Source organism: Harpia harpyja, chromosome Z (genome assembly GCF_026419915.1).
Source record: "Harpia harpyja isolate bHarHar1 chromosome Z, bHarHar1 primary haplotype, whole genome shotgun sequence".
NCBI classification, from domain to species: Eukaryota; Metazoa; Chordata; class Aves; order Accipitriformes; family Accipitridae; genus Harpia; species Harpia harpyja.
This window is the reverse complement of record NC_068969.1, coordinates 105,781,778-105,790,277: the sequence shown is the minus strand read 5'-3', so window position 1 is coordinate 105,790,277 and position 8,500 is coordinate 105,781,778. Positions and strand designations below refer to the sequence as shown.

The 8,500-nt window shown below is 60.4% G+C and overlaps 1 protein-coding gene across 3 annotated transcripts; it reads right to left on the bottom strand.

Moving 5' to 3' along the window:
* Positions 1-143: 143 nt before the first annotated feature.
* On the bottom strand, positions 144-8,500 carry LOC128137542 (uncharacterized). Of its 3 annotated transcripts, XM_052778570.1 has the most exons (11): positions 8,274-8,499; positions 6,521-6,763; positions 4,830-5,120; positions 4,352-4,449; positions 2,817-3,009; positions 2,479-2,590; positions 2,117-2,363; positions 1,812-1,851; positions 1,422-1,527; positions 1,296-1,342; positions 144-711 (listed from the first exon to the last, which is right to left on the bottom strand). In XM_052778570.1, exons 1-10 carry the CDS (start codon positions 8,383-8,385, stop codon positions 1,300-1,302), a joined length of 1,485 nt encoding a protein of 494 aa, XP_052634530.1. In that variant the 5' UTR covers positions 8,386-8,499; the 3' UTR covers positions 144-711; positions 1,296-1,299. The 3 variants fall into 3 exon arrangements, with proteins under 3 accessions (XP_052634530.1, XP_052634528.1, XP_052634529.1); XM_052778568.1 differs by lacking the exons at positions 144-711; positions 1,296-1,342 and having other exon boundaries at positions 1,427-1,851; positions 8,274-8,500; XM_052778569.1 differs by lacking the exons at positions 144-711; positions 1,296-1,342; positions 8,274-8,499 and adding an exon at positions 7,403-7,703 and having other exon boundaries at positions 1,427-1,851.

The following is an 8,500-nucleotide window of genomic DNA, read 5'->3' as shown; positions in this document are numbered from 1 at the left end:
TAGAGGTTGGAAAGGCTGTCAGGCACCACCTGGGGACATGGGATCACAGCAGCCCTGCTCATGGCTTCCCCTCAACAAGGTGCAGTTAGCTCCCTGCAGGGCGATGTGACCCCACAAGGGCAATGAAGGGACCAGGCAGGAGCTGCAGCCCCCTCCAAACCACAAGGCTTTATTGATTGTCCAGACAGAGCAGGCAGTCATGAAGGCATCCCAGTCAGGCCAAGCTCCAGCAGAGCCCTGGATTTGGCTGAATGTCAGCAGACAGAGCGGGGAGAGGGGTTGGGAGCACAGGACATGGCAGGAGCATGGACCATCCCTCAGCCTGAGCCCATGTAAGTCAGGGACTGTGAAATCTGGCATACAATTCCTGCTTCCAGGAAAGCAAAAATGAAAGCAAAGCCTAAAAAAAGAACTACAGAAAGTTGCATTCAAAGGCCTTAAAACAGCAGTAAGTGAAAGCTGGGAGGTGAAGGGAGTGAGCAAAGAAAGAACTCACAACCCTTCTTGGCCTCCTGTTTTCCTCTTGCTCTGCTGAACTGGATGGGACCGCCAGTGCTGGTCACAGTCACAGGTGAGCCAGAGGGCCTGGCAGCCATCAGCACTGAGCTGGGGTCATCCTCCCAAACTTCTCTGCTCCCCCACTGCTCTGAATGTCTCCTGTGGTCCTGGGAAGGGGCTGGCGTGACCGATCTCCAGCCTGGCCACCTTTACCTGTGGAGACCAAGGGCACCCAGGGTAGAGGCTGCTGCGTGCCTTTGGCTGCGTGGGGAGCTCACGTCACCAGAGCTGCCTGCACACACGAGTGTCTGAGACAGGCTGGAGCACAGGGCAGTGCCTGCCACAGCCTGACTCCTTCGTTCCCCAACCACAGGTCCCCGGAGGTGCCCACCGGTGCCCAGGTGAGAGCAGCAGTCCCTCAGTCTGACCCTCCTGAGACCCCTCCCAGCAGATCTCTCCCCTGGGGGGTTATGACACGGCCATGGGTCCCTCAAAGGGCTGAGCCATAAGCCACCCTTTGGGATGCTTGGCTTTGCTCTTGCCTGCCTCTGCTGCAGGCTGGGAGCGGTGCCTGGAGCCATGCTCTGCTGCTACACAGAGCTTAGCAGGCAGAGCCATCCTCACTGTCCCTGGTATCAGAGGGCTGGAGCAAATGGGGAGACATGTCAGTGAAGACTGTGAGCAGATATTTCTCCTGAGGGTCAGGCTCTCCTGGGAGATCTCTGCTCTCCTCCCAGTTGCCACCCAGCCCTACAGGCCTTTCTGCGATGGGGGTCCACAGAATTGCATTTTCCTACCTTTTTAATTATCCTCCTTAGCTTTGCTGGGCAAAGACTTCCTTTTCCTGGAAAGGCAAAGGAGAGCCCTGAGCAAGAGACTGGCATTGCCCATGGCCCTGCTGAACAAGTCCCCTTCCTACTCACCTGCAAAGCACGAACCATAGGATCCCTGCAGATACGAGAAAGAGTGCCAACAGCACAACCACCCAAATCACAGTCCCGTGCCATGCGCCCGGAGGCTGCCCTGCAACTAACAAACAACCAGGAGTGGGTGCCACAGCCTGGGCCATGTTCTGGCAATGACCCCAAAGATGGCAAAGGGTATGTGTAACTGTGTAGATGTGTGTCTTGGCTTAGGTTTCTTCTGAGATAGAGGATGACGCCATGTATGGGAAACGAAAGGTTTCCTCTGCCCCCCACGAGAACCCACGGCTCCCGTGCTCAGCCAGCTCCTCTCCATGGGAAGCGGCCAGGCTGAGAAAGGGGAACATGGGGGAGAGAGGCTCGGGCACGGGGAGCGAGGAGCCCACTTACCAAGAGAGAAGCTGTAGCAGACGCAGGTGAACTTGTCTGCCTGTTGGAAGAGACGGGAGGGAGAGCTCAGGCCACTCCTGCCCCGCTGCCCGCCCTGGAGGCAAAGGCCTCCCACCCACGGCCACCGAAGGCTCCGGCTGCGGCTGAGGGCCCCGGGGACACCGTCCTGCCAAGGCGCCCAGGCCCTCGGCGCAGGGGCCAGGAGCGGAGCCCGTGCGGCACCGCTCCTCACCGCCGGCAGCCGGCCCAGACCCCACCGAGGGGCTCAGCGTCCCCGGAGAGCAGGAGCCCCCCGCGACGGGTACCTGCTGCGAGCGGCGGACGAGGCGCAGAAGGGCCGTGTAGTCCCAGCCCGGGCGGAGGGCAGCGTTGCGGTACCCCTGCCCGTGGGTGCCGTCGCCCAGCACAAAGTCCACGGGGGTGGTGAGGTTGAGCACGGCGGCCACGTAGGTGCCGGGCTGCCGGCTGGCGTTGAAGGGCCGCGGGTCCCCCGAGCAGGCGCCTTCCACCGCCGTGCCGTTGTGCGTCGCGACCACGATGAGCTGGTGCTCCCTGCGAGGCAGGGCGGTGAGAGGGAGGGGGCCGGGGAGAGCGGGACGGAGGCGGCTGCGGGCACGTGCTGCCGGAGGGGAAACCCATCTCGGGGCTGCTCGCAGGCTGCGCTCACCTGGCCGCCGCGGGGGCACGGGCGACGGGGCGGAGGGGAAGCACAGCTGTCCCTTGGGACGGGGAGACGTCACGCACGCTGCGGCAGCTGGTGTCGAGAGGGCGCGGGGTGTCTGGCGGGGAAGACCCGGGGGAGAAGCGTCGGCGGGCAGCGCCGCGGGGGCTGCGCGGGGAGCAGGGGCAGCCGCAGGCAGCGCCGGCTGCGGAGCACGGCTCCTGCGTGCCCAGGCTCCTCGGCGCCGGCCAGGAGCCCACAGGGCTGGGGACAGAGAGCTGCCTCGGCCGGGGCGCACGCCGTGGCCGCCCTCCGCGGAGGGACCGGCACGCGGCGAGCCTTACCCGAGCCGTCGGTCTGGAACTCCCACAGCGACGCAGCCCCGGCTCCGGCTGCCGTGAGTCCCCGCATCGTCACCACGTAGCTGCTGCTGGGGCTGTGCTCAGGCAGCGGGTGCTCAGTGACGGAGCTGCTCAGCCGCAGTCGCTCCATCTCCAGAAAGCTGCCGTCCTGCGCGCTCCTGGCCGTCACGTTCAGCTGGGGACAGGGGACAGAGCGGGAGGGCGGCAGCTCCCACCTGCCCTCTGGGAACCTGCCCACGGCACACCGAGACGGAGCAAAGCACCCCTGCGAGCCTCCCCTTCCCTGCGCCCGCTCCAGCCGTAGAAGGCTCCCAAGGGCAGCCTTGGCCCCGCGCGTGGACCTCGAAGCAGACGAGAGGAGGAGAGGGGGAATCCGGAGCCAGCGCTCAAGGTGTCGGAGCAGCTGCCCCTGTGAGCAAAGGACCAAGCTTCTGGGAAGAGCTGAGGGCAAGAGGGAGCCTGTCTCTTTGAAGAGGCGTATATACGCGTAATGAGCCCGAGGCCGGGGCACTGCTACGGTATTGCAACACCGCAGGCACTGTGGTGACACCCCCCACAAGAGGAGCCCTGAACTGCTCTTTCCTCCCGTCCAAGGCTGGGCTCTGAAGGCTTTGTCTGCTTGAAAAGGGGAAGCCAGAGTTATGGAGGCTCCCCACGTGCATCGTCTGAATTTGTCACCAGATCCCGGGCCATCCTCCCTGCTCTCGGGGTCTTAATGGAAATGGCATCTTGGGAATATGCAAATAAGGAGCTAACTGAAAGCAGAAAAACAAGGATTCCTTTCGCAAACAGAGGTGTCTGGGAGCAGGTAACCAGCTGGGACAGACCCGCGAGCAATGCCGTCAGGGCCCCTGTTTGCCCCTTTCTCCAGGAAAGAGCTAAGAGGGGCGCGACGAAGCGGCATGTCTGGGTCCCTCTCACCCCACGGAGAGGTCTGTCCTCGGAGAGGGCACAGGGCACGCCGGTAAGGGTCTCACCCCGCCTCAGTGCTAGAAAGCAGGGCTGCACTGTGGGAAGAGCCCCAAACCCATAGACAGGCGAGGCCCTTCGAGCCACACATTAAGGAAAACTCAAAGGAACGGTGCAACTCTCCCAAAAGAAGAGGGGTTTTCAGAGCATGACTCAGACTACAGACTTCTCTGCGGCAGGAACCAGAAACAAGCACGCAAGAGGCAGAGGAAATCCTGGGAAGCCACCCCAGCAGACATGTCAACAAGTGCTGCACACCAAGCCCCAGTCTGCCAAACCCCAGGCTGAGCGGACGCGGGGAGGAGGCCCAGAGGCCGGGGAGCACCCACCACCTCTCCGGGCAACTCCACAGCACGAGGAACGTTGAGGGTGAGACAGAAAGCGTTCATGCTCATCACAGCCAGACACTCAGCTGGACTGGCTGGGAACTGGGGGTCATCACGGCTTTCCCTTCCCCGCTCTCCCCCAGGCTGCCTGCACAGAGCTCCGGGCAGAGGGCTGCCTGGCAAGGCGAGGGAGACCACGGGCAGCCTGCGGTCCCCTGGTACCTGGTATCCGACGATCTCCCCCTTGCAGGAGGGCAGCGCCTTCCACCTGAGGGACCCTGTGCTGGGATCCAGCCACAGCTTCTCCGGTTTGTCCGGCACTGGAAGCACAGGAGGACGGGGTCACGCACGGGCACGGTGAGGGGGGGCTGAGCCCAGAGCAGGGTGCAGGCAGCTTCTGGACCAGGGGACAGTCCGCCAAGGGACCCCCCAAGCAGGGTTTATCCCCCACAAAGGCTGCATGTGCTTCAGCAGCAGGAGCAGCAACGGTGTGGTGAGGAGGGGACGTGCTCTGCTCCAGGGCCCTGCACAGCCCCTTCCCCAGAGCCCCACAGGAGCCGATCAGCCCTGATCCTGGACCATCACTGCAGGGAGTGGATGCTCCGGCTAAGCTGCCAGGCGAAGGGGATGTTTATCCACCTCCCCTACCTGTGACACATCCCAGGACTGTCCCTTCTCTCCTATACTCATGTGCACATACCTGTTTCCTCTGTCCTGGCAACCCATGTGAATAGGATCGTGCTGGGGGGCAGGTACATAGTGATACTGTAGTCAGTGAAGGGCTGCAGAGGGGGGCAGGTAAATGTCCCCTCCTGGCCATGGAGCATCTCCTCTCCCTTCACCTCCTCAGCCTCACAGGGAAGGGAGGAATTCTTTTCCAGCCGGCACCTGGCCCGAACCTGCTGGCAGGCATCAGGGAGCCTGCAGGTCCAGTTCAGTTTGATGCTGGTGCTGGAAACCTCCAAGGTCCCAGGGACAACCTGGAGGACATCTGTGAAGGAAACATTGCAAGAGGGTCACCCCCTTCCCTTCCCCTCCCAGCCTTGCAAGGGTGCTGCAGTCCGACAGCCCTGCTCCCCACCAGCTGGGTGGGAGGCAAAGCGAGAGGCTGAAACTGGTCACTCCAGCTCTCTGGTAGGGGAGCAGGAGGAGTCTGGACAGGAACGAATGTGGGTGAATGTGTGGACTACTATTGCTCAAGGCAGTTTTCCCCATTGAGTCAAAACTGAGGTGTCTGTGGGTCCCAGCATCTCTACAGTCCAACAGATGCAGCTCTTAGAAAGACCTAGCCCTTTCATGCTCTGCGTAGACCCCTGGAGAAAGCCTCATTTTGCCTTACAGTATAGTGAGAGATGGAGCTCTGGGACACTACATGGAGTAGCTCTCCTACACCACATCCCCAGGAAAGGCATCAGGAGGAAAAGGGCCCTGTGCTGCTTCCCCCAGGCCTCCCTGGAAAGGCGAGGAGCAGGAGCTTGAGGGACTGGGGCACCCACAAGGGGCTCATACTGTGCACAAAGCTTGCACAGTGACTGATGTACCAGCGTTTGATGCTGATGCCTTGTGGCATCATCTAAGAAGCCAGGGCTATTTCATGTCTTAGGATCCTGCCACAAGAACTCAGCAAAGCAGCTAAGGCCACCAGGCGGGATACCCTGAAAGCTTGGGCCATGCACGGAACTGTCCCTCGGCATGGGTCACAGAAGAAGTATCCCTTTCCCCTCCCACAGACCTCCCCACACTACCCATGCTCACAGCTGCCTGTGGGGAACCAGCCCCAAGCCCTCTTGCTGTGGCCCAGGTCTCATGGCCCTCAGTGAGCTGGGGAGCAGCAGAAGACTATTGTTTTCAAAACTTCAGGGACTTCTCTCCGGGTTCCCAAATCAGCCCACTATTGCCCTGTTCTCCCTTGGAGCAGACCTCCGTGCCCCAGGCTGTGAGAAGATGGTGCCAAGCCTGTGCCCACCGTGTCACAGAGCCTGGAGGGCACCAGCCTACAGGGAGCAAGCTGTGGTACTCACAGCTGCCTGGTCTGAGAGGACACAGGCAGCAGAGCCCACTGATCCCCCTGCCCCAACCGTGATGCCATGCAGACCACAAATTCCACCACACATAGCTCTCCCACGCTTCTCTCCTTCATGCACATGCTCTTGCCAGAAGCCCTCAGAGACACCCTTATGACCCGCATGTCCAGCAAGAACCTCCCACCCACTGGTGAACCGCAGGCTAGACCCAGGGCAGGCTCAGGGGCTGCCTCGACATGGCCTTCAGCAGCACCTACCATTTCCCCAGGCAGACAGAGAGCCTGAAACCTGTGCATGCACAGCCTGCCTTCCCTGCTCAGGAAGGGCAGAGCAGGACAGCCAGGAGAGCTCCTGATGCTTTTCTTACCAATGCACTCCACGCTGGACCGAATGCGAATCCAGCCACCTCTGCTGTCCTTTCCAAGCCAAACTTCTCGGTACACAGGTTTTCCATGACTGATGGACTGGACTTCACTTGAACATTTGACATGGGTGAAGGACGCCTGGAAACCATCAATGCAACTCAACTTCACTTCTTCATTCTTCTTGTAATTCTCCTGGTCTGGTGCCAGCCGGAGTCTTGAGTCCCACCGGGGTCTTTGGCACATTTCTGGCAGAGGTGAAAGTGGGTGTTAGTTGGGGTGGGAGGTGATGAGGTGGGGCATGTGTGGGCAGTGGGAGAGAAATCCCCAGCAATCCATCCAGCCCCTGAAGGGAGAGGGAAAATGACATGTCCATCTGCCAGGATACGATGCGCAGGCAAGGCTTCTTGGGAGGGAGCTCTCCTTGTGTACCAGAAGTGTGAATGATCACTCATCCAGGAACCTCTCCCATTCACCCTCATGTCCAGGGACACTATATTCCTTCTTCCACAGCCCACAGCAGGGAGCTTCCCAGGGCAATCACCCCTGCACTAGGAGACCCCCTCCAGCCACTCATTCAGACATGTCACCCACCCCAGCTCAGGCTGCCCTTGATGGGCCATGGCACCACCAGCCCTGTTGGGATGCACATCTCTCCAGCCATGGCTCATTCTTCCCACAGGGATCAGAGATGCCCCTGTTACACTTCAGGGGTCCCTGTGCTGGCTCAGTCAGTCCCTTGACTACTCTCCTACTGCCCCATGCCACCGTGCAGTGGAACATGGGGATGAGCAATGCCTTCTCCATTCACATCCTCTGCTTTACCACAGCCCCTGCCCTTTTTCCCTGCCACAAGCCCTGCTACCTCCTCCACATCCCCTCCTCACCACATTCACCATCCTCCAGGCTGAGCAGGTACAGCCTGTCGCAGCAGTTTGCTGAGTGCTGTGGGGGGAGGCTTTGTGGCAATGATTCTTACAGGCAAAGATGCTGGCACCTGGGAAGGAGCACTTCCCTGTTCCAGCCTCTGCAAGGGGCTCTGGGAGTCCTTGGAGTGCTTAAAATACAATCTTCCTTCTCCCAAAGGGGCAGAGAAGGGATCTCACAAGGTTCAGACCATCTTCTGAACAGCCATGAAGAAGTACAGACATGCTGGTGAACAAGCCACTTATGGTCAGGCTTTGCTCTCAAACAACCCCGACTGCAGAAAGCAAGAGATGCCCAGCTGAGCACGGCAACCAGCATCTGTGTCCCGCTGACACACAGCTACGACCTACCCCATGCCCAGGCACACAGCCGCTCCCCATGCCCAGGCCCATCCAGCTGGCAAAGCGGCAGCAAGTTCCCTTTTGCTCTGCTCTCAGAAGGCACAGTGTCCCTCGGGCACACCTGGGGATAGGGTGTGCACAGAAAGTGGTAGCCCTGCTCCCTGAAGACCCTTCCCCCTGACGCACTATGCATGAATTCATGCCTGATTCATGCCTGCAGCCTCCAGGGAACAACTGGCAACTGGCTCGGTGCAGGGCATGGACCCATCCCCCAATCCCATCCGTCCCACAGCACCCCCAGTACACCCAAACCCCACTGTGGCTCCTGCCCCCCGGGTTCTCCCGGAGACAGCAGATGCCCCAGCTGACACAGCCCTCAGGGGTCCACCTGGGCTCCAGCCCAGGGCTGCCGGCAGTAAAGATGCACATCAAACTTGCAGGAGGAAAAGCAGCAAAATCTCTCCAGGGAAGAGGAGGAACTGCTTCTTACCTTTTTTCCAGGGCTCTCCTTGGACCTTGGGATCAGGTTCTTCCTGGCCCTGTGCTGGCAGCAGAGATAAAAGGACCAGGAGAAACCTCAGAGCCAGCAACTGCAGGGCCATGCTAGCATGAAGTCCCCAGGCAGGACTGAAACCTCAGCCCCACTCGTGGCCTCTGAGCCCAGGCATCTGTGACTGACTGCAAGACTTGCAACAACAGGAAGGAAACAGACACGTG

Excerpts from the sequence above, each read along its gene's own strand:
- LOC128137542 (XM_052778568.1), bottom strand. The coding sequence starts at position 8,385 with ATGGCCCTGCAGTTGCTGGCTCTGAGGTTTCTCCTGGTCCTTTTATCT. Across the intron at positions 5,121-6,520 it reads GTCCAGCGTGGAGTGCATTG|ATGTCCTCCAGGTTGTCCCT; the intron begins GTAAGAAAAGCA and ends TTTCCTTCACAG. Across the intron at positions 3,010-4,351 it reads GGGAGATCGTCGGATACCAG|CTGAACGTGACGGCCAGGAG; the intron begins GTACCAGGGGAC and ends CCCTGTCCCCAG.